Here is a 25,853-nt window from a genome sequence, read left to right as displayed (position 1 = left end):
CCCCTCTCCAATTAACCAGCCAGGGACAAGGTTCCAGACTTTGTCCCATTAACCGCCCAGATAGAGAAAAATGGAAGCCCAATGCGGGGGGATAGGGTGTCTGTCAGAACCCACTGAGATCCCAGGGGTCAGCTTTCGTGGGCCACAGCTTCCAACTACACACAGAACTGGGAGTGGACTTCTCCGTTCCATGCAAAGTCGTCCAAAAGGAAAGACAAACACAGAGTGCAGGAGGAAGGGATACCTGTTCATTAACTTGGGTGCGGGACCCGAATGCACTCTCCAAAGGCAGCCGGCCACTGGCAACTTGATTTACTATTGGACTTGTGTTAAATTACTGAACTGTGAGTACACCATTGACCCCCAATCCAGCCCGGCGAGCCACCTCCAGCAGCCATCACTCCCATGTTCAGACCGCGGGCCCCGGGTCTACACCTCCCCTACCTGTGGAAGGGTTCCCATCTTGCTGTCCCACTCCATCAGCACTGGACGCCCCATCACCAGGCAGCGGCGGTGCCACCATCCCTCACCGCAACCCACGGGTGGCGTCACAGATACCTCCCCTGTAAATATCCCCTTTCCGACTGTTGTGAGGATGGGCGGCCGTTCAAGCCCGGGTCCGGTCACCACTCGAGCCGCAGCAGCGAACCCGGATCCGAGCAGGCCCCCGAGAAGAAGCGGCAGCGGCCCCGACCCGCAACACTGTGGCTTTTAGTGACTGGCTAACTAGCAGAGCATAATGGTATGAACCAGATCTCCCCCTGCTGCTGGAGCTGATTTAGTCTGATCGGAGAGAAGTGGAGAGAGAAGCAGGAAGTGGGACAGTGTGGATTCCAGGACGTGCAGAGGGATGGAGATATAGGAGATTCGACATCCGGCCTGCCAGAGTTCCTTGCTTGAGGAGCCCAGCTGTCCACCACATTGGGAAAAGAAGTCCTGCATCGCCCTTCTGGAGTGAAGTGCACACCACCGTACAGTCAAGCTCCAAAGCGGACTGGTCTTGCGGTTGGAGCCTTGAGTGAGTGTCCGAGTACGGCGGTGAGGGAACCAGTATAGGCCTCCATAGTGAGAGTGCAGTATCCGTCCGGTCCCTTTAGAGGAGACCAGCCAGGTTAGTGGATAGAGTAGGATTGGTTAATGTTGTATATGTGCATATCGTTGTATTGCTAGTTGAACTTGTATTGCTTACTGTACTAGTTGTGGCGACCTGGGCCGTCCGCCTCAGCTAAAGTATACACTGTTGTATCTGAATTTGTCTCTTTTACCGTTTGTTCCTTTTTTGCCCCTCTATTCAGTGCGGAGGGCCCTCGGTCCATCGCTTCACAGACACTCATATATCATGGTCTGAAATTGCGATTTAAAGATTGACTGCGGGTCTCATATCCCCAACTTTTCTATCTCATATATGCCTATGAGGCAATTGAGTTCAGGCCAGGAGTCCAGCGGTCAGTCTGAATAATCACAGACCGTGCTGGAACCGTTACATGCCGATGTCTTAATTCAGTCCTAAGGTACATTCAAACTTATTTTCAACCATTGTGTTGCCACAGGCCAGCTCATGTGCTGTGGAAAAATGGCAGCATGTTGTAGCCTGGTCCGATTTACAGGTTAGACAAGTGCATATAAATAGCAGGTGGTTCCTGCACTTGTCTACTATGTGGACAAGCACAGGGAGCTGCACACAAGCTCGTCAATTTCTAAACATGTGGACAAGACTGGCCCTAGTTTTACAAAGGCTATTAGAATATAGCATGAAAAATAGTAGATACACTCACCCTTTAGCCCACATTAACTCTTTAATGATTAATGATAACCATTTAAAGGGAACTTGTCACCAGATTTGGGGCCTATAAGCTGCGGCCACCACCAGTGGGCTCTTATATACAGCATTCTAACATGCTGTATATAAGAGCCCAGGCCGCTGTGTAGAATGTAAAAAAACACTTTATAATACTTAGCTAAATGGTCGGTACGGTGCAGATTGGTGGGATGGGTGTCTCTGTTCTCTGATGCCAGCGCCTTCGTCTTTTTGCCATCTTTGTTGTCCTTCTTCTGAAGCCTGGGTGCATGACGCGTCCGACATCATCCACACAAGCAGACACTGGGGTCCTGCGCAGGCACACTTTGATCTGCCCTGAGCAGGGCAGATCAAAGTGTTGTAGTGCGCATGCGTGGAACCTCAATGCCAGCTATTGTGGATGACATCGGACGCATCATCCACACTAGCTTCAGAAGAAGGAGGACAAAGATGGCCAAAAGAGGAGGCGCCGCACCCGGACAACGGAGACACCTATTAGACCCATCTGCTCCACACCGACCATTTAGCTAAGTATTATAAAGTGATTTTTACGTTCTACACAGTGGCCTGGGCTCTTATATACAGCATATTAGACTTCTGTATATAAGAGCCCACTGGTGATGACCGCAGCTTATAGGCCCCAAATCTGGTGACAGGTTTCCTTTAATAACTGGTTATCTGTTATTTTTTGCAAATGACTTTTGTAATTTCTTTGCACCAATTGTGGCTTGTGACTATTTCTTAAAGCAGAATTGTGGCCCTCAAAGTAAAAAAAGGTTGGAGACCACTTCTCTAGACCATAACTTTGAATACTTTTTTTCCTTTTTATGAGACCTTTTTTATGTTTAGACATAAAATATATAAACAGCGTAAAAGACATTCTGCAGTGATTTATATTTTTTGGGCACAATACCACCAGTGCCGCAGGTTATATTACTTCTATTCAGGCTGCTTGTCTCCGGGAAAGCAAGGGGCTAATTATTTGTTTCTATCATTTAGCAAAATTGGTTTGCTTATTATACTTGAGCAAATTAGTTAACCTTTAACATGATACTAATTAAGTCTCTTTACCAAGCAGAATGTGTTTTTGTGGTTAGACACATCATTTATTTTATGTAAGTTTCCCACTTACCAGAAACTGAGGCATAGAGGATCTAATGGAGATGATGACGCCAAAGGAAGGCTAACAAGTCTAATTCGTTGACCAAATCCAGGTCCGAAGGGGGTTGAGATATAGTAGCCTAAAAGTATAAGAAATGTTTAAGATAAATTCGATATAAAAGGAAAACAAATCTGATGCATAATATCACACAGTGACTACTGAGTTTCCGCCAGGTACACAAGAACCCCCGGCGAGCGCCACAACAAAAAGTCTACACGATACAACGGTGGGCCCTGGTGCTAGGGAAGGGGGAGCAGGGTCACATCCTAAATTTACCTAAGGATGATCCCAGAAATCAATAACGTCCCAATATGGGTTCTTTCACCCCATCGCTGATCACGTGCCTATCACTGTTTTTTCCTGGACACATCCCTGTATAGTGCGCAGGTCAGCAGGAATGATAGTTTTGCTCCTGATTAAAACCTTAGAATGCATACCTGGGGCCTCGCAGGCACACTCCTCGCCCGTGAGTGAAAGGGGTTAGTTGGGTGCGGGGATTGTTACAGTTCGTGACGCCACCCACGGTTGTGGTGATTTCACCACCGCCGCTCAATGCGAGGGTCCCGGGGATGGTGATGCGGAGCAGCCAGGTGTCGTGTTGCCCCTCCGTGGGCAGGGGTTGGTGATCCCGGGGCCCAGTGATGGTTTGTGAGGTGCGGGGCCTGGTGGGCGCAGGGACGCGGGGGCAGCGCTGTGCCTTGCGGCACTGTGGTACTCACTCAGCCTGAGACACGGACACAGTTTGTACGGTAAACCAAACGGCTGGTAGGACGGTCCCACAGACGGCTGCACCTGCACTCCCGGTAGGTGACGGTGATGTCCCTCTTCCTTGCACCTATGGTTGACTTGTGGTAGCGGTGGATTCCCTCCGGTTACCCGCTCCCCGACTACAATCTGGGCCGGAGGAGCTCTACACTTTGCCCGCAGGCGCTGGCCCTAAGAAACTGGTGCCTTGGCGGTGGCGGTGTCTCTCTGCTTCAGGTTGAGCTGTTGCCTTCAATCGGGACTTGGTTGCTGGGGGATCTACGTCCCCTTCACTGACGGATTCGGCAAATTTGGCGACTCCTAGCCTTGCCGGGGTCCGAGAGGCCCCTGCCCTGGTGCTGACTGTCCTTCGGAACACTGCTCCAGACCACCGGGCACACAGCCAACGGGGTCCTTCCAGGAACTTCCAAACGGTCCCACTCCAGACAGTCACCGCCGTCGCTGACCTTGCTGTTCTGGCCCTACACAAAGCTGGACCCTTCAGGCTTTCTTTCCTTCTTGTCACCTCACTTGCTTTCCTCCTTTACCACTTTTCTACTTTCACTACTTGTTTACTCTTGCCCTCCCTGGGCTACTTTCTCTGTTTACTCAAGCTCGTCCCTGAGCTGATTGCCTGGTACTTCCCGCCTCCAGAGCTGTGATCTCCTTGGTGGGCGGAGCCAACCGCCTGGCCCACCCCCTGGTGTGAATCATCAGCCACTGGAGGAAGGCAACAAGGATTTGTAGTTTAGCTGTGATGTGCCTACCTGGAGTGTGGGGTGTGGTGGCGTTGTGACCTGTGACCCCTGGCTTGCCCAGGGCGTCACACTAGGTTACTTATTTTCTATGTAGATTTCCATGGTTGCGCGTTCTAGGGTTAAAGACACAGAGAGGATAAGACAGATGGGGTAAAATAAGTGTGGTGCCCTGGACTAGCCAGGTAGCCACAGACAAAACACACACACACCCCCACCCCCGGACAGTTGCCTTAGTCAGACACAAAACCCTTGTTGCCTCCCTCCAGGGTCTGATGTCCACACCAGGTGGGGAGGAGCCAGGCGGTTGGCCCCATCCACCGAGGAGTTCACAGGCCTGGAGGCGGGAAAAGCAGTCAGTGAGAGTTAGAGTTTGGAGGAGTTGAGGAAGTGAAAGTGAGAGGTCACATACTCCGAGTGTCTGGGTTGGAGCCCAGGCACTGAGAGCAAGGTTGGCAGATGGTGGTGGCCATCTACAGGAGTTGGTGGAACTCCGCAGAGCTATAAGGACCGGGGCTGGGCGGTGGCCCACCGGTACCAGACCGGGGAACGGAGTGAAGCTAAGCACACACAGGCAGGGCCATCGGACCCCGACCAGGCTTGGAACCGCCGTCAATAGTCAAATCCGAATGTGACAGGAACCCCCGGGGTTCCCTAACAACTAAGTCCCGATTGAAGGCAACCGCTCACACCGTGAGGATATACAGCCACCGCCACCGGCTAGAAATCCGAGGGCCAGCGCCTGAGGGAAGAACGGGCTCCTCCGGTATCTATACACCGGGGAGCGGACTACCGTTGGGAAGCCATTGGAGTCATCACAGTACACAAAGGTGCAGGGAGAGACAGCCACCATCACCTGTCCGGGGAGAGACACTGCAGCCGGCTGCGGGACCCGTCCATCCAGCCGTTTGGTTTACCGGAGACTTTGTGCATCTATTGCTGAGTGAGTACACCCGTGCCATCTGGCACTGCGCCGCGCTGTCCCTGCAACCCTGCACCTCATCGACCCTGCCTTCCCGTCACACCACCGGGCCCCGGGACCATCAACCCCTACCCACGGAGGGGGAAAACAACATCCCAACTGCTCCCTACCATCGCTTCCGGGATCCCCGTCACCAGCAGCGGTGGTGTCCATCTTCACCACAACCCATGGGTGGCGTCACGGACTAAATCCCCAAACCAACCACCCCTTTCACTCATGGGCGAGGAGCGCCGCTCGAGCCACCGAGCAGCAGCCACAGCACCGGACCCGAGCGTTAGCGAGCGCAGCACGCCGCCGCCCACGGCATAAGCAACAATCATACAAATCACTCCAAACAACAAGAGGTAAAATAATGAGGAACGGACCAGAGGGGAAAAACGAAAACGGACAAAGGAAGGGAAAAACTCAATACATCTTTAATATAGCAGATGTTCTCTGAATGACTTTCTGGTCCAAAACTCACAGGTTCTCTCTAAAGGCAAGCTAAGTAGAAACTATCACCATTGTTTACCTGAGCTAGGAGGGAAGTCTGTATAGCAGAGATAATTAGCAAGAGAACACTTGCCTTCATTCAGAGTTCAGGAGACCAGAGGATCTACTTAATCCTAGCAGCTCTCGATAAAGGACTATCTGCACAGCCAGCAATATTAACCTAAGCAAGTGTGTATGACGCCCTGGGTTGTGATCTGTTGACACCAAAAGGAGGAGGGACCATTCTCCGTCATGGTACTCTCGTGACATTGACCATAGGGCATTATTATAGGCATAGAAGCCAAACGTTTCCTGGAAATTTCAGGAAGTATTTTCCATGTCATGCTTCAAGGGGAGGAGTAGTAGCATGACATTGAAATAACGTGAGACGGCTTTGGATGATAAGTGATTTATAAGTGTTTATATGTTTATATTAGTTGAAATTTATATGAATTTATTGATGACATAAACTGTGCTCTCTACAATTTTTATTTATAAGGGAAAGATCATATATGTAGAATACACTGCAAATTTTCTGTCCAGATTTGAGAGTGGAAAATATGCAAGGTTTTTAAGAGAAGCAGCAAAGTGAATAAGATATCACAAATGACTGTAGTGTAATTTAATGAGTTTATTAGATTTCAAATCCACATCGTGTTGATTATCATCGCAGCATGAAATGTGGAACTACTAAATTTGCAATTTATAAATGTGGAATTTACAGTAGTTTCTCCTTGCCGAAATTCTGCAACAGAAAGTCAAATGGGGGTGTAACCTTGCAAAACAAATCTGCTGCAAAACCCATGATACATAAAACATAGTAGATTTTTTTTCCAAAGTTTTGATGCCGATTTGCAATTTAAATAGAATGATAGGAGAAAGGGACAGAGGGGCAGGGAAGAGGAAGAAAGAAGGAAAGTGAGAAGGGGAGAGGGACTGAGTGACACAAGGAGAGGAAAGAGGAGGAGGGGGAGGGAGGGAGAAGGAAAGAGGAGGAGAGGGAGGGAGGGAGAAGGAAAGAGCAAGAAAGACAGTGAGAAGAGGAGAAGTAGGGAGAGACAGGGAGGGAGAGTGATAGAGGGAGAAAGACAGAGTTAGAGAGGATGAGAAAGAGAAAGGGAGATAGAGAGCGTGGGGGAGAGAGGGAGAGAGGAAAGGAGAGAGAGAGGGAGAGAGGAGAGGGGACGGTGAAAAAGCAAGAAAGTCATAGAGCATTAAAAGGAGAGAGGGAGTAAGTGAAAAAGGAAGGGAGACAGGGAGAGAGAGAGAGAGAGAGAGAGAGAGAGAGAAGAAGAGAGACTGAGATATAGAGAGGGGAGGGTGAAAGAGCATGAAAGATAGAGAGAGTGTCAAGGAGTAAGTGAGTGTATGACAGAGAGAGGGAGAGGGAAGAGAAGGAGAGAAAGTGACAGAGAGGGAGAAAGACAGAGTGTAAGAGAGGATGGGAAGGAGAAGGGAAGAAGGAGAGAGAGAGGGTGAGAGAGGGAGGGTGAGAGGGAGAAAGGGGAGGCAGAAAGAAAAAAAAAACAGAGAGACTGAGAATAAGAGATGAAATGAGGGACAGAAGGAGGGAGAGGTGAAGAGAGGGAGAGGAGAAGGTTGAGGGGAAGGGAGAGTGAGAGAGGGAGAAAGACAAGGAGGATGATGATGAGGTTGGAGATCCCACTTGGTATGAACCCATGAACACGTATCTGAGTAGCTCAGCAGAGGAGGTGGAGAAGGTTATGTTGCCAATTCACACACAAACATGTAGGGATGCAACTAGGACAAGCACTGAATCCTAAGCCACAACTCTGGCTGTGGCCAGGAGTGGTCGTGGGTCTGTAATTCGCAGGAAAGTTTTCCTAGCCTGAGCCTTTTTTGAGAAAGCAAATGATGACCCAACTTTCATTATCTGCCAACTTTATAAAGGACTCAATAAAAGGTAAAAATTCCAATAATTTGACTACTACATGCATGAACTGGCACATGTTTTTCCAACATACTGTACGTAACTCTGGCAACCTTACAGCACTAAAACGTGTCCCAGAGGGTCTCCACAATTACCAGCTGCTTCATTAACTGTGTCTGCTGCTTTTTCCTCCTCCATCACCATCGAAAGTTTTCTCACACAGGTCCCCAACTGTAGAATGTCCACTTGCATACCTGCTACAATCGCGGTGAATGAGAGCCCATCAGCTTTTATTGAAGTGTACCTGCCTGGTATTTTTGACCAATGTCAGACACCGAGTACACCACATCTTTCTCAATCTACCAAACCATCTCCACCTACACCTCCCTGCCAATCTACAAACTTGTCATGTACACCCAACTCCACCCTCTCTCATTACAGCATACAGTCCTCAGTCCCACAAAATTAGTAATGTAAATGATTATTTCCTCCTACACATGCCAATGCTAAAAGCTTGAACTTCATCATATCCAACTGTTGGCCACGGAAATGCTGCTTTTCCACGTGGTGAATAGAGATGGTTTACGAAACTTGATGGCCATTGCAGTCCCCCAGAACCAGTTGCCATTACTTCTCTAATAAAGCTGTGCCTGTGCTCAACTAACATTTTGCAGACAACATCACCTGATCCTTGAAAAACTCTGTATGACTGGGTGCATTTCACTACTGACAGCTGGACAAGCAAGTATGGCCAGGGGCGATACATGTCGCTGATTGGGCACTGGGTGATTCTGGTGGCTTCGGGGGCAGTAGGGCAAGGGGCTGCTCCATAAGTCTTGGAATCCCCCAGGCTTGCGGGACAAACTTTTGTATCTACCATTTCCTCCACAGCTACTGCCTACTTCAACTCCTCTAGGGCCTCCACCTGTCCCATCAACCTCTCCCTTAATGTAACACGTATTGCAACAGTATAACGAGAATCCCCCCACCTCCATACAGCACAGCCAGGGCTCACCGCAATCAAGCAGGGGGGGAAATAATATGCATTGGAGAATGCAGTCACACAGTTGAAGAGCAATGGTTCTCTTCAATGAACCTAGAGACATGGAAGGCCATGTGCAATAACGGTATGAACCTGTTGGTGGCCCTTCACCGGGTCCATCTCACATATGTGCCCTGCATGACTCACGCCCTCAACCTAGTTGTACAGTAATTTCTAGGTCATTATACCTGCCTGTATGCGTTGGTGCAAAAGACACAGTTGCTGTGTGCTCACTTCTCTGCCGTTCACATATCATGGCGATTCGGCTTGCATCGCTACAGCGATGGAGTGTATCAATCAAGGGGAGCTCTTGTTACCAGTCAAACTGTTAGTGAAGGTGCTGGAGGCAAGGATCTAATGAAGGAGGATGAGGAGGAAGAGATGATGGGCCTACAACCGTCAAGAGGTGAAGAAGATATTGATCCTTTCTCTGTTGTCCGTGATTGGTGGGAGAGGACAGAGGAAGCAAGCTTGAGTGTTACCCAGTCACAAACATACCATGGACTTGGACAGTGTGGAAGCATCCGACGCATGAGCACATTCTTGCTGAACCATGATTCACAAATTATTAGGTTTAGAAATAGTGCTGACTACTGGGTTGACACTCTGTTAGATCCACGGTATAAGAGTAAATTTTGTCAGATGCTTCACCCCCTTGGAAAAGCATATGCACATGCTGAAGTATTAAAATCAACTTGTGCACAATCTTAAGAGTGGTTTTCTCCAAGACAGCAATGTTCATTGCCGTTCTACTCTTCCAAACCCGGGAACGTCGAGTTGTCATTGCAGAACAATTAGCAGCAGCAGTTTAAGTGGTAGCAGGAATTTCTGTGACTATTGACACATCTTTTTTAGACCATCCCTTGCACTAACAGAGCAGAGTACAAGTCTGACTCATAGTGAACAACTCGAGAGGATGGCGGAAGAGTATCTAGAGCTCAATGTCGATGCCATCAGGGAGAAATTGGACTCTTTTGAATTTTGGTCTTTAAAAATGGAAGAGTAGTCTGAGCTTGCAGTTACACCATGGAGGTTTTGTCATGCCTGGCAGCCAGCGTTCTCTCAGAACATGTCTTCAGTGCTGTTAGGGATGTCCTGATAGATAAACACATCCAGCTGGCCCCTGAAAGTATAGACCACCTAACTTTCATAAAGATGAACAAATCATGGCTCTCCAATGACTTTTCTACCCCAGTCAAAGTCTGTGCAGACTATGTGATGGTGTAGTTTTCAGTTTGCTGCACTAATTTTGCGTTATTGCAGTCTGACACCTTTGTGGTGTCTTCTGTGGCTGCTGTTGCTACTGCTGCTAATGTTACTAACAAGTGCCCTGGTGACACAACAATCACACAATGTGTCCACAGCTGTGACTTTAACAATTTGGCTTTTTTTTATATGCATGAAACACCTAATATTCATCTTTTCTCTTCTATTTTTGCTTCCTCCTGAGTCATGACAACCAGCCCTGTCTAGTTCATAGCCCATACCTGCCTGCTGTGCAAAGATACTATGGGTACTGTGGAGAAATTGATGCCACTGTCCTGCAGTCTGCCTCTGATTTTTGGAAATGTCGAGACTCCAAGATGGGTCTCCAAGCAGTACCTTGTCCATAGTGGCTAGGTTCTCAGAGCAACAGGCCTATACCTGTCACTCATCTATCAATCCAACTCTTGAGTTGAAAGATGTACATTCTGGCCAGACCCTGTGTCATGTGTGGCTCATGCTTGACTGCAGCGATAAGAAACTATGGGTAGAGTGGGGCAATTGGTAGCACTGTCATGCTGTTTGCAGTAATATTTGGAAATGTGGAGTTTCCAAGGTGTGTCTCCAAGTTGTACCTTGTCTGTAGTGGCAGGGTGCAACAGGTCTACACCTGTCACGCATCGATTCACCCACCTCTTGATTTGAAAGCTGTAAATGCTAGGTCAAATCCTGTGTCATGTATGGCCCATGCTTGACTGCAGCACTAAGACACTATGGGTACTGTGGGCCAATTGATGCCACTATCCTGCTGTCTGCCTCTAATTTGGAGAATCAACGATGGATCTCCAAGTTGTATCTTAACTGCAGTGGCAGCGTGCTCAGAGCAACAGGCCTACTCCTTTCACTCATCCACCTCTTGATTTGAAAGCTGGGCCAGACCCTGTGCTGTGTATGCCCTGTGGTTTATTGCAGCACTAAGACACTATGGGTACTGTGGGGCAATTAATACTACTGTCCTGCTGTCTGCCTCCAAATTTGGGAAATATGGAGACTCCAAGATGGGTCTCTAATTTGTATACTTGTCTGAAGTAAACGTGTTCTCAGAGCAACAGGCCTACATCTGTCACTCATCCAATATTTCTTTCGTTAATAGTCTAGGAAGTTAATGGCTGTGCCACAACAGTGTGGCTCCACCATAATACAGTTTATACTGTTTTGGCAGCTTTTGGACGACATAAAGATGTTGTCTATGCCTTTGTTTTTGCCTCTCATTGAATTCACTGGTTTCAGATAAGTTAGCTGAACCATTCGGCAAATACAGGTGAAGTCAGCGACCACGAATTGAACCTTAAGCGGTTCACTCATCTCTAGTAATGAATGGACCCAGAAGCAGTGTTACAGCCGCACCGCAGAGACTTGTGTGGCACCCCTGTGGTTAGGCGCTATAGGGGAATACAGCACCTTAACATCAAGGTGCAGTGCCCTTTGGTCACAGGTGAAAGAGAGAGGAAATGCAGAGTCTTATATTAGATTGAGTAACATTGACTCAGCAGCCCCTACCTTCATATTCCTGGGACTGTTTATATAGTAGGTCCATAGGGGGGTAGAGCCTAGCTGAGCGTGAGACGTGACGTGATTGACAGGACAACTGACAGTTAGTCAGTTAACAGTCAGTCAGTAAGGAGTGACAAGAAGAGACGAGAGTAAATTGATGACTGAAAGAAGGGCTAGAAATAACATAGGTCCGACGTCCTGAGTGAGGGTACCCCAAAAGAAAATAAAGACACTGGAAAAGGGGTAACCCAGACGGAAAGGGGACGCTTTAGGTCTGGCGAGAGGTGGCTGAAGAGTTCAGGTCGACACCGGTATAACGGGACCGAGGAGGTTTGTCAGGTTTATCCCCAAAACCATTGACCGTTAACCAATACTTGGCAAGGCTGCAATTGCTCTAGAAATTCCCACAGCCTAAAACCTTGCTAATTGGCTGCTCTGCAACCTTTCAACAACCTTTATTAGGGTGGCAAGCCTGAACAGGCATCGGACGTATAGTCAAAAGTCTGTGTATGGTGTTCAGCACTGAACACATGGTGTTCGGTAGGGACATCGAACTTTACAGTTTGAGTTCGCTCATCAACCAGTTCCCCACCATCCGTCTAGTCAGGCTCAGAAAACTGTTTAGTCGACTGATGAATAACATATCAATTCTATACAAACTTGCTTGCCTAATTCTTCCTCTCTGTACAGTTCCAGAAATTCTCCAGGATCCAATTTATCTAAGCCAACCAGCTGTTTCTGCCTGTTGTTCGCCATAAGAAGAAATAGCTGAAAATTTGGATTTGTTTTAAAACCTCTGATGCACAAACATAATTTATCCTTTAGATTTGCTATAGCTTTATTTATTTATTTTTTTAAATACTTTGCTGTCTGGTGCCCATTTTGATGTGTTTTATTCTCCAATATCAAACCCAAGAGGCCCCTTGACTAAAACAGAATATTTCATCCAGCCAGAGAACGCTTTGCTTCAGCAATTACGCTCGAAAATTACATTTTTGATTTGTAATTTCAAGTTCCTCTGTTTAGTTTTCTGGAATGAATATGGATCTTCTTGAAGTCTTGAGCTTTGACAATGTTGTTTGCTATCTCAATTTATGAAATAAATAAGTAAATGATTTTGTAAAGAAATGGACTAAGCTTCCAAATCCGGTCTTACCTGGGATTTTATACAAGTAAAACATATTAAATTACTAAACAAACTCTAACTTTAAAAATGCTTTAACCATGAAAACAAGGTTACCGTGTGTTGTGCAAAATTCGCATCAAGATTTTATACATTGTAAGCAAGAAAACAAACAATTATTTATCCACTGAATCACTTGCTGCTAAGGTAGCCCTCTGGTAATGACCACCTGACCGCTTTGGCCACCACTGGCCTTAGCAGTAGAGATGAGCGAACCGTCGTTCGGCTCGAGTTCGGTTCGCCGAACGGAGGTCCCGTTCGAGTTCGGTTCGTCGAACGTTCGACGAACCGAACTCGAACTGCATAGGAAACAATGGCAGGCATTCACAAACACATAAAAACACCTAGAAAACACCCTCAAAGGTGTCCAAAAGGTGACAAACAACTCACAACACAACACAAACACATGGGAAAGTGACAAGGACATATACTCATGCGAAAACAAAAGAGCTGGACAAGGAAAAAGAGGAGGACACACAGATATATGAGTATATGCAAGGAAACGTCGATGCCATTACTGTGCAACTTGAGCCCTGCTCATTTTAGGCTTCCAATCTGGATAAATTGACTGAGCTTGCCACGTACGCCTTGGGGATCTTGTCGTGTCCTGCAGCCAGCGTTCTCTCGGAACCGGTCTTCAGTGCTGCTGGGGGTCTGCTGGCAGATAAGCACACGTGTCTGTCCACTGACAATGTGGACATGGCTCTCAGAGGACTTTTCTTCCCCTGGGTCATCCAGGGGACGTGAAAGGCACGCGTATTTTTGAGAGTGCTTCATGCAAAGCATCTTTTTAATTTTGAAAAGGGGGATCAAGTGATGCCAGTCAAGTGGGTTGTGTGTGGCCCAATTAGTGGAAACGAGGGAGACTGTGGTTGGAGTCCCCTCGCTTTTGAAAAAAGAACCAAGATGAACAAGTCATGGCTCTCAGAGGACTTTTCTTCCCCTGGGTCATCCAGGGGACGTGAAAGGCACGCGTATTTTTGAGAGTGCTTCATGCAAAGCATCTGTTTCATTTTGAAAAGGGGGATCAAGTGATGCCAGTCAAGTGGGGTGTGTGTGGCCCAATTAGTGGAAACGAGGGAGACTGTGGTTGGAGTCCCCTCACTGTGTTTTACATGATTTTCGAAGGGCATGACATGACTAAGAGGTTGAGTTTCATCATCTGCAACTTGTTGGCAACAGAAAGGCTGCCTTTATACCCTTTTGAGACCGAGGATTTTCGAGACCTTATGCCCATTGCAGTGCCCCAAGAGCCGATGGCCAGTCGTCACTCCTTCTCCAAGAAAGGCATGCCCGCGCTACCACAGCAGGTTGCACACAACCTCACCGATTCCTTGAGAAACTCTGTGTGTGACAGGGTGCATTTCACCACAGATACTTGGATCAGTAAGCATGGACAGGGGAGTTACATGTTGCTGACTGGGCACTGGGTAACTATGGTGAGAGATGGAGAAGGGTTTGCTGTACAAGTCTTGCCGTCCCCACGACTTGTGTGTCAATCCTTCCTCTGTATGTACAAGTTCCTCCACTGCTTCTGCCTCCTCAACCTCGTGTGGGTCCTCCACCTCGGCCCAAACCCTGTGTGGTCAGTCCACCCTTCCTTGTAACTACGCCCAAGGAATCCCACACACCTCCTTACTATGCTGGCAGCAGAGCTCAAGGCCATCAGGCGGTCAAATGTTTACTTTGAAATGTAGGGGAAATGTGAGACACCGCTGAGGAATTGTGGACGGTTAGCTCTGTAGAGTGAGACCGAGTTTCATCAATGGTTGTCTCCACTCAACCAGCAGCCAGGGAAGATCGGGTGCGACAATGATGCAAACCAGTCTGCGACCCTTCTTCAGGGCAATGTGACACACGTGCCTTGTATGGCTCACGTGTTGAACCTGGTTGTCCAGCAATTTTTAAAACACTATCCCGGCCTACATGGCCTTCTGCAGAGGGCACGGTGTAACGCCTGCCTGGATCGACACACTCAGATGGGCTGTAAAGGATAGGCTAGAGGGAAGCCACTCACCAAGCTGGACACCCAGAACCCTGAAACCCTTTAACCCCTATACAGTGATTTGGAATTACACAAGCCCCAAGTTGATCAATACCTGTGGAAGGCTGCAGTTCCAGAGAATAGTAGTCATGCAGGAACAAAACATTAATTGAGGAAGAGGAACAGAATGGGATGGCCAGGACTTAATCAGAAAACAAGCAGAGGTGAAATGCGGATCGGCCAACGAGGTACATAAACAGCAAGCAGGAAAAGTAGTCAGGTAACAAGCACACAAAATCATTAAACTGAACTGGGGGTAACAGTAACAAGAGGTTCATAGCTTTGTCTGGCAGTGGTCTGCAGACAGGAGGGGCCTAAAACAGGGTGCGGTGTATTCCCATTGGTTGTAGCTGAATGATGGTACTTCATCTGTGAGATACCCACCACCTACATTCAGCCTGTGGTTCTGCATCTGTCAAGGTAACGCAGCCCAGTGGGTGAGCATAACCTGCGTCCACCTGCGCCGCTGGCATCGACTCCTTTCCCATCATCAGCACTATGCACGAAAGGAACACGTTGTCACCTGGCGACCGGAGTACAAATTGATTGAGTGGACTACGTTGGTGACTTAACAGCATTGTGCGGCAATGATGCAAACCTGTCCGCGGCCCTTCGTCAAGGCAATGTGACACACGTGCCTTGTATGGCTAACGTGTTGAATCTGATTCTCCAGCAATTTTTAAAATACCATCCCGGCCTACATGGCCTTGTGCAGCGGGCACGCTGCTATGTGCTCACTTTCATCCTTCGCACCCAGCAGCTCAACAACTTTCATCGCTCCTGAAGTCTTAAGGTCTGGCGGTTAAACGCCTGAAATGCGATGTTCCGACAAGCAGGAATTGGAATCTGCACATGTTGCAGCATGTGTGGCAGCACCGCAGAGCCCTGCTGAAATACGGTATGACGTATACCCTAGGCTAACTTGATCCAGAGGTGGTGCAGATCACGCTGCTGGAGTGGTGTCAGATCAAGGACCTATGCACCCTTCTACATAGTTTACAAATATCGACGAAGATCTTTAGCACTGGCGATGCCATTCTCAGCGTGACAATTCTGGTCATCTACAAGATGGAGAACACTGTATGCATTATTCGGAGTCAGGTGTTGGTCCAAGAGGAAGGGGAGGAAGTACAGGTGGAGTCATATGCAGAAGGGATAATAAGATCTATAAGGTCCAGACGGTGAGCGGCACCTAGGCGGAAGTCAAGAGACGGTGGGGGAGAGGGATTAACAAGGGCGCATAGTATCTGCAAAAATTGTTGAGGAAGGTGCAGGAGCCCATTAAGAAATGGAGGATGAACTGGCGATGGCCATGGAAGACTCAGCAGATGAGTGAGAGCTTGCTCACATTTCGGTTGTGCGAGGTTGGGGGGAGAGGGCAGAGGAAGGAGGCACGATTCTCACCTCTCTGCCACCAACACACCAAGGACTTGGTCCTCCTGAATGCACAAGACACATGAGCGCCTTCTTGCTGCACTACCTACAACATGACCCTCGGATTGTACGAATTCAAAGTAATGCTAACTACTGGGTTGCCACACTGTTAGATCCCCAGTACAAGACAAAATTTGGCGAAATAATTCCTGCCATAGAAAGGGACGCACGTATACAGGAGTATCTGCAGAAGGTGGTACGAATTCTTAGATCTGCTTTTCCAGTAAACACCTGTGCTGCACAGAGTGAATCTCAACTCTTTGTCATGGATAGGAGGAAATGGTCTTTTACTTGTCCACATCTGAGGGACCGAGGGATGGCTGCTGTGCTGAGATGGCGTTGAGTAGGGTGTCCCTGCAGAGTTACACTTTTGGTCATATACCAAATGAGTTAAAAAAGGACAGATGCTGGTGGAAAGGGGAACAGGTGTGTTGGAAAGGGGAAAACAGTTTTTGTCCGTGGGTTTGTTGGTTAAGCAAAAGTAACATTTGATGAAGAAACACCATCTGTTACGGTGGGACTGGCAGATTTGGATAAGGTGGTATATACTATGTTACCGCTATATAACAAAAATTAATAAGAAAAGAAAGAGAAAGGTATATATCCCCATCAGCAGTCAGTGTCCACCGTGCTCCCAGATGGAAAAAGAGAGGTTGGCAACTGGAAGGTTAGATGGAGGATACAGATCTGTGTGGCTATGAAACTAATAGTTGCCTGAACCGAGTTAGACGCCACTCGGATCTGGAGACTGGGAGCCCTGTTAGCGTCACAGGGTCCACATGCCCACCCAGCCCAGGAACTCCCTGTTAACATCACAGGGGCCATTCAGTACGCTGACCGTGTGCATTGGGGCCACACCTGTGGACAGCAGGCGCATCAGCAGCAGCAGGCCTGTTAATGCCACTGGGCTGCACAAGCAGGACTTGTAGGACAGGAGCTGGTCTTAACCGTTCTGCGTTACCAACTGTGGTGGCGGCCTGCATCGACGCCCTATCCCTGCCTACCTCTGGCCTAAAGCCGCAATGGGTTCAACACATGGAGGTGTGCTCTTTCGGAGCATAATAGAAGACTGCGCACCTCCTTGTTGGCTCCAGCCCGTTTTATAACCTTGGTCCGCCCCAAACCAGGGTGGACCACAATGCAACTCCTGGAGACAAAAGCAGAGTGACATGTCATGAGTGGCATAACTAGCGTCCTATTTGGAACCGAAACTTCAATAATGACCTCATGGCTGTCATGACCCAAACACCTCACCAGTCATCGTCTGACCATCAATAATGAGGTGACAAGTCATAGGGGCGGGCCTCTGCAAGCCATTTGGGAGTGGCCTAGCCACATCGTCAGGACACCTGATGCCCTGTGGTCTATATGGGCCCCCCACATCAGGGGCAGTGCCAAAGAGTTCATTACCGGACCTAGTCTCTGATGCAGTAAGTGCCTGAGCATGCTCAGTTGCATGAAATACAGTCTCTGAAGAAAGACTATCAGCTTTAGCATGGTGTCTCGGCACAAAACAGGACTTAGACCCAGCACGGAATGCAGGTACCTGAGCAAAGAGGCTTTTCGCACTAAGTGTGGGAGCATGCGCTGTATCCCGAAATGAAGACAGCCTCAGGAATGGCACAGTCAGGCTGAGCATACTCACTAGGCGAAACACTGTAGTTAGGCTGCAGCTGGGGTAAATCGGCACACGCATGCGCACTAGCTGCCTCTCCACACTTAAAAGTGGAGGAGATATTGCTCTTCGGGTGTGGACTTGGAGATGCTGTCTATGAACAGAAGGAAAGCTAAAGGAAGCCTGACTTTCTATCCCTCCGAATTATCAAATGCAGCAATGAATTCCCTGAGTTTGCTATAAAATTAGCGTATCAAAATGTGCATGAGGGTGTCATGCAGAAGTGCTGCAAATAGATTTGCACCAGTGGGACAATAATGGAAGTCCAACAGGCAGTTCTATGATGCCACTAAATGGCAGCATTTTTTGCTATCATTATAGCTTATTAAAAACAGGGCAGGAGAGTGTCATGCAGAGGTGCTGCACATAGATTTGCACCAGTGGGGCACTAATGGAGTACAACAGCCACTTCTTGTATGCCACTAAGTTTACTCAATTTTTGGTATTCTAATGTCTTAGTAAGTAACAATGAGTTGGAGTGTGCAATGCAGGCAGAGGTGCTGCAAATATCTTTGCACTAGTGGGACTATACAGAAGTCCAACAGCCACTTTTTGTATGCCACTAAGTTGCAGCAGTTTTTGCTATTATTATAGCTTTTAAAAACAGAGCAGGAGGGTGTCATGCACAGGTGCTGTAAATAGCTTGGCACCTGTGGGGCACAAATGGAGTACAACAGCCACTTTTTGTATGCCACTAAGTTGCAGCAGTTTTTGCTAGTATAATGGCTTAGTAACAATGAGTTTGAGTGTGCAATGCAGGCAGACGTGCTGCAAATATCTTTGCACTACTGGGACTATACAGAAGTCCAATAGCCACGTTTAGGATGCCACTAAGTTCACTCAGTGTTTGCTAGTATAATGGCTTAGTAACAATGAGTTTGAGTGTGCAAAGGGCTGGAGGGTACAGTGGCAGGGTTGTGGGTCTGGGTAGAGGAAAGGAAGCCTGCCTTTCTATCCCTCTTAATGGGGAAATGCAGCGAGGAAATCCCTGACCTTAGCTACACAGATGCTGTCATCTTGTGTAGCTGTTAAACTCTGTTTTCACGGACCTGTCACCTATGGCTCTTAACCTGCCGGTACGAGCCCTTAAAAGGACTGATAGAAAGTGCTATCCCTATTCTGTATAGCGCTGTGTATAGAGTGTACACAGCAGTATCGGCGATAGGAGCTGCGCCAGTGATGACTGACACCAAGGACGCAGAAGGCAGATAATGGCGTGCTGGAGGAAAATGTCCGTTTTTATAATGCAGGGACATGTGACATGGACATCCTATTACACATGCCGTTGCTTCTCTGGCTAAAAGTCCACTTAGCTGTGTGTGTGTCTGGGATTGGCTGACATGCTGGCCCGCCCCACTACACGCGCGCGCTTAGGGAAGGAAGACATGGAAAAAAAAAAAATGTCCATTATACATACAGCAGTGATCTGAATGCGCTGTTCCCGCACACTATACACTGAAATGTCATAATAGTGTGAGTCACAGAGTGACTTACACTATTACAGCGGAAAGCCAGCTAGGAATTAGCTGGTCTGTTTGCTGCTTGAACCGTTCTCGAACGTATCTAGAACTATCGAGCTTTAGCAAAAAGCTCGAGTTCTAGATCGATCTAGAACAGCCCCCAAAATCACTCGAGCCGCGAACTGGAGAACCTCGAACTGCGAACCGCGCTCAACTCTACTTAGCAGTCACAAATGTCCCTCAGTGATTGACTGTAGGTAATAGAGGAGTTGTCATCAGTTCTGGGAATAACAGAACAGCAGTGCCAGAATTATTTAATGGCTAAGTACCGTATTTTTCGGATTATAAGACACACTTTTCCTCCCAAAAATTTGGGAAGTAAATGTGGGGTGCTTTCTATAATCCGACTGTTGCTTACCAGGGATGGTGGAGAGGGCTGCCGGCACTGTGCTGGTGCTGCGCAGTGCTGGGGGCTGCAGGGACTGTGCTGGAGATGCGCGTGCTGTGGTGGAGCTGCAGGCCGAAGCTACGGTGTTGTGCTGGGGCTGTGGGTGCCATCCTGAAAATGTTGCTGTGCGGAATTCAAAACAATGGCACCTGGAATCGGCACGTGCGCAGATGGAGCTCTAGGCTCAAGATCTCATGTGTGCATGCTCCACCTCTGGATGCCATTTTCCTTAAGTCTGCTGCTGGGAGATTAATTGGCCGGAGGCGGCACATGCACAGATGAGTTCTTGAGCCAAGAGCAGCTTAGCACAGCGCCGCTCCCTCAGCCTGCAGGTCTAGCACAGCGCAGCTCCGTTGGCCTGCAGCCCCAGCACGGAGCAACTCCAGCACATTGCCCGCAGCCCCAGCACAGCACAGCACCCTTGGCCTGCAGCCCCAGCCCAGTGCTGCTCCCTCAGCCTGCAGCTCCAGCACAGCACAGTTCCCTCAGCCAGCAGCCCCAGCATAGTGCAGCTCCAGCACATCGCTCGCAGTACCAGCACAGCACAGCACCCTTGGGCTGCAGCTCCAGCACATCGTCCTCAGCCCCAGCACAGGGTAACTCCAGTACCTCACCCATAGCTCCATAAAGGCGCCCACAGCCCCAGCACAGTTCCCACAGCATCGCCTTATTCCACCACTGCCCCTGCCTCCTGTGACCCAGCTTCACCACCGCTGCCACCCGCTCCCAATAAAACACCACCAGATTGTATGATGGACCCATTTTTTTTTACCTTTTTTTTCCTCTAAATTTGGGGTGCGTCTTATAATCTGGTGCGTCTTATAAAAGGAAAAATACAGTAATTATTTTATAGCATTTCCAGCCAATCATGAACACAGAGAAAATAGAGTCACTGTGCAAAAACAGTCTATGGACCCTATGCAGTCAAATAGCTCACCATAATGCACAATTTCACCTGCTTCGCAAATGAAAGTGTCTCCCTTACTTTATGTAGTACTGCACAGGTTTTATCAGTAGTATGATCATTTTTCGAGAATCCCAGAAAACTTCTAGAGGTGTGTGCACACAGCACCTTTTGTTAAGGCAGATTACACCTGAAATCGGCGTGAAAAAGTGTGTCAAGTACATAATTCACACAATGTAGAAATCTCATTGTCGTGCACATATTCCTTTTTATGTGACTTTTCTTAACCTTTCTTCAAGATTCAGAAACCTAAAAGGAATTAAAACAAGTGACATGCTGATTCTTCGGATGACTTCCACGTGGACACTTTTGGCTCACTATACTTGGAAACATAAAAGTAGTAGATGCCGGTGGTGACATCAAAATAGGTAATGAATCCACTTTAGGAAAGTGACCTGTTTTCCTGACTTTGCTTCACGTTGGAAAACTTGTCGAGTGTGTCAGCCTCCAAAGGATGCTGTTTCACGTAGACTATGGCTATAATTCCACAGTGAGTTTTTGATGAGTTTTTGATGCTGCAGATTTTCGCCAGCATTTCTGCAGCTACTGGCATTTTTGTTTTTCTTGAGTATTTCAGTGCGTTTTTATATACATGAGTATTTATGCCGTTTTTGACTACGGTTCTATGTCTTTTTGATTTGTCATGATTAACATTAAGATGCATTGTTTTTGATATTTAATATTTGGATATGACAAATCTTTATTGATATCATTTACTAAGGGAAGGAAGACAGTAATGTTAATCATAAGACAAGAGCAGACCCATGGAGAATCGGGATCTCGCACTGGAGGTAAAATCAGGGTTATCAGATGTAGTGTGCAAAAAAAAAAGAAAACAAAAGTAGTGTCAAAAGAGAACAGAAAAAACATCCTCTCTACCCCAGAAATACTTTGTTTATGGCTGGCCGCATCTGAGCAGAGAGCCAAACTGCCCATTCTATGACTTCAAAAGAGGTTCAGGTGAAGTCCGGGTCCAGAACAGAACTCTATCCAAAGTCCAGCTGAAGCGGTGGATTTTAGATTAGTATATAGTGTATTCTCATTATTTTTGTTATTCACAGCACCCTCTCTTTATTATATAATCCTCTCTTGTTAGATATAAAATGACCGCTGATGGAGTAGCATCTGACCAGAAGACCAGTCCACCAGCTTCTCCGTTAGAAAATAAGCTTCACCATGTTCCATCAGCCATCTTGTCATGTTATATCTAACAAGAGAAGATGCTATGAAATCAAGAAAGAGCGCAATAAATAGCAAAACTAACAAGAAAAGCCAATATGTAAGGGATCATGGTGTACATAACAAAAGAGGGCACTATGTAATAAATATGTATATACATATACAGTTAGGTCCAGAAATATTTGGACAGTGACACAATTTTTGTGAGTTGGGCTCTGCATGCCACCACATTGGATTTGAAATGAAACCTCTACAACAGAATTCAAGTGCAGATTGTAATGTTTAATTTGAAGGTTTGAACAAAAATATCTGATAGAAATTGTAGGAATTGTACACATTTCTTTACAAACACTCCACATTTTAGGAGGTCAAAAGTAATTGGACAAATAAACCAAACCCAAACAAAATATTTTTATTTTCAATATTTTGTTGCGAATCCTTTGGAGGCAATCACTGCCTTAAGTCTGGAACCCATGGACATCACCAAACGCTGGATTTCCTCCTTCTTAATGCTTTGCCAGGCCTTTACAGCAGCAGCCTTCAGGTCTTGCTTGTTTGTGGGTCTTTCCGTCTTAAGTCTGGATTTGAGCAAGTGAAATGCATGCTCAATTGGGTTAAGATCTGGTGATTGACTTGGCCATTGCAGAATGTTCCACTTTTTTGCACTCATGAACTCCTGGGTAGCTTTGGCTGTATGCTTGGGGTCATTGTCCATCTGTACTATGAAGCGCCGTCCGATCAACTTTGCAGCATTTGGCTGAATCTGGGCTGAAAGTATATCCCTGTACACTTCAGAATTCATCCAGCTACTCTTGTCTGCTGTTATGTCATCAATAAACACAAGTGACCCAGTGCCATTGAAAGCCATGCATGCCCATGCCATCACGTTGCCTCCAACATGTTTTACAGAGGATGTGGTGTGCCTTGGATCATGTGCCGTTCCCTTTCTTCTCCAAACTTTTTTCTTCCCATCATTCTGGTACAGGTTGATCTTTGTCTCATCTGTCCATAGAATACTTTTCCAGAACTGAGCTGGCTTCATGAGGGGTTTTTCAGCAAATTTAACTCTGGCCTGTATATTTTTGGAATTGATGAATGGTTTGCATCTAGATGTGAACCCTTTGTATTTACTTTCATGGAGTCTTCTCTTTACTGTTGACTTAGAGACAGATACACCTACTTCACTGAGAGTGTTCTGGACTTCAGTTGATGTTGTGAACAGGTTCTTCTTCACCAAAGAAAGTATGCGGCGATCATCCACCACTGTTGTCATCCGTGGACGCCCAGGCCTTTTTGAGTTCCCAAGCTCACCAGTCAATTCCTTTTTTCTCAGAATGTACCCGACTGTTGATTTTGCTACTCCAAGCATGTCTGCTATCTCTCTGATGGATTTTTTTCTTTTTTTTCAGCCTCAGGATGTTCTGCTTCACCTCAATTGAGAGTTCTTTAGACCGCATGTTGTCTGGTCACAGCAACAGCTTCCAAATGCAAAAGCACACACCTGTAATCAACCCCAGACCTTTTAACTACTTCATTGATTACAGGTTAACGAGGGAGACGCCTTCAGAGTTAATTTCAGCCCTTAGAGTCCCTTGTCCAATTACTTTTGGTCCCTTGAAAAAGAGGAGGCTATGCATTACAGAGCTATGATTCCTAAACCCTTTCTCCGATTTGGATGTGAAAACTCTCATATTGCAGCTGGGAGTGTGCACTTTCAGCCCATATTATATATATAATTGTATTTCTGAACATGTTTTTGTAAACAGCTAAAATAACAAAACTTGTGTCACTGTCCAAATATTTCTGGACCTAACTGTATATATATATGCAGCTTTGTTGCCATAAAAGACCCCCATTTCTTGCACAGGGGCCCAAAGCTGTTAGTGTCCGCCCCTGATTGACTATTTAAATCTGTTTACATGGTTTATTTTGCAGTACTTATGTGGTAGATTTTCCCTGCACCAACAATCCTCAATACTTGACATCTGAAGTTGACCTAAGACGTTTATTTATTGCTGTACAGAGTTCACTAATGGAACACAACAATGGCCTACTTATGACCCGCCGAAAGAAAAATCAAGATAAATTAAAAACCCTTTGAGCTGTCCTGCTCCAGCTTCAGCCCTTTTCATGCTCCAGCTTGATTCTAGCATTATAAATATATAATGGAACTGTTGGTTTTGCATTTTTCAATACTTATGTAACATATCCCAAGCCAGGAGTCAGACTTTCTGAGATTTCTATTTTAATCTTCTTTTCTAAAATATAATATTTTGCTAAAGCAACAAAGAATATCACAGTCGATTTAAGAATGTCAGAGAAATTAGACTTTTGTGATAATTTACTTATCTGTTTATATAAATACTATAACTATTCTTAGTATATTCTGTTTATTGGAAGACAGATCCAAAAAATTAACCCTGCCAATCGTGTATTATGCCTTGTGAAGAGAACATCAATTCACTGCACCCTGCTGCTCTTTTCATTCGCAGTTCAAGCGGATTTTATACAATCCCTACAGGCTGTGTACATCAAGAGATCAATCCTATGAATAATCCAGCAAAAATCATTTTAAAGTTGGAGCATGAACTTGTAGTCGGTTACTGTATATAAACAGTGCCACTCACACAACTGTACAGCGACAGAGATGCTTTATGCTTATTATACCGAATACCAGAAACTCATTCTAGGTGGGAAGAGCACGGTTTTCATTTTTGAAATGCAATTTACATAAAAATGTACAGTAAGTTATTCTCTTTTACATGAATTACTCCAATGTTATGGGAAAAGTATATTTTCTTTCCTCTTTGTCTACTCTTTGAAAATATTATATATATATATATATATATATATATATATATATATATATATATACAGTCATATGAAAAAGTTTGGGCACCCCTATTAATGTTAACCTTTTTTCTTTATAACAAATTGGGTTTTTGCAACAGCTATTTCAGTTTCATATATCTAATAACTGATGGACTGAGTAATATTTCTGGATTGAAATGAGGTTTATTGTACTAACAGAAAATGTGCAATCCGCATTTAAACAAAATTTGACTGGTGCAAAAGTATGGGCACCCTTATCAATTTCTTGATTTGAACACTCCTAACAACTTTTTACTGACTTACTAAAGCACTAAATTGGTTTTGTAACTTCATTGAGCTTTGAACTTCATAGGCAGGTGTATCCAATCAAGAGAAAAGGTATTTGCAAGTTGTTCTCCTATTTGAATCCCCTATGAAGAGTGGCATCATGGGCTCCTCAAAACAACTCTCAAATGATCTGAAAACAAAGATTATTCAACATAGTTGTTCAGGGGAAGGATACAAAAAGTTGTCTCCGAGATTTATACTGTTAGTTTCCACTGTGAAGAACATAGTAAGGAAATCGAAGAACACAGGTACAGTTCTTATTAAGCCCGAAGTGGCAGGCCAAGAAAAATATCAGAAAGGCAGAGAAGTAGAATGGTGAGAACAGTCAAGGACAATCCACAGACCACCTCCAAAGACCTGCAGCATCATCTTGCTGCAGATGGTGTCAATGTGCATCGGTCAACAATACAGCGCACGTTGCACAAGGAGAAGCTGTACGGGAGAGTGATGCGAAAGATGCCGTTTCTGCAAGCACGCCACAAACAGAGTCGCCTGAGGTATGCAAAAGCACTTTTGGACCAGCCAGTTAAATTTTGGAAGAAGGTCCTGTGGACTGATGAAACAAAGATTGAGTTGTTTGGTCATACAAAAAGGCGTTATGCATGGAGACAAAAAAACATGGCATTTCAAGAAAAGCACTTGCTACCCACAGTAAAATTTGGTGGAGGTTCTATCATGCTTTAGGGCTGTGTGGCCAATGCCGCC

At 46.3% G+C, this 25,853-nt stretch overlaps 1 protein-coding gene across 1 annotated transcript in view; it reads right to left on the bottom strand.

Moving 5' to 3' along the window:
• TMPRSS15 (transmembrane serine protease 15) overlaps positions 1-25,853 on the bottom strand; it is a 447,907-nt gene that overhangs the window by 227,021 nt on the left and 195,033 nt on the right. Inside the window, exon 11 of the mRNA XM_075333062.1 lies at positions 2,931-3,039. Coding sequence (XP_075189177.1) covers positions 2,931-3,039 — 109 coding nt within the window. The remainder of the gene's footprint in view (positions 1-2,930; positions 3,040-25,853) is intronic.

The sequence above is a fragment of the Anomaloglossus baeobatrachus genome, chromosome 2 (assembly GCF_048569485.1).
Source record: "Anomaloglossus baeobatrachus isolate aAnoBae1 chromosome 2, aAnoBae1.hap1, whole genome shotgun sequence".
Lineage (NCBI taxonomy): Eukaryota > Metazoa > Chordata > Amphibia > Anura > Aromobatidae > Anomaloglossus > Anomaloglossus baeobatrachus.
Note: the sequence above shows the minus strand (reverse complement) of the source record. Positions and strands in the feature narration are given on the sequence as shown.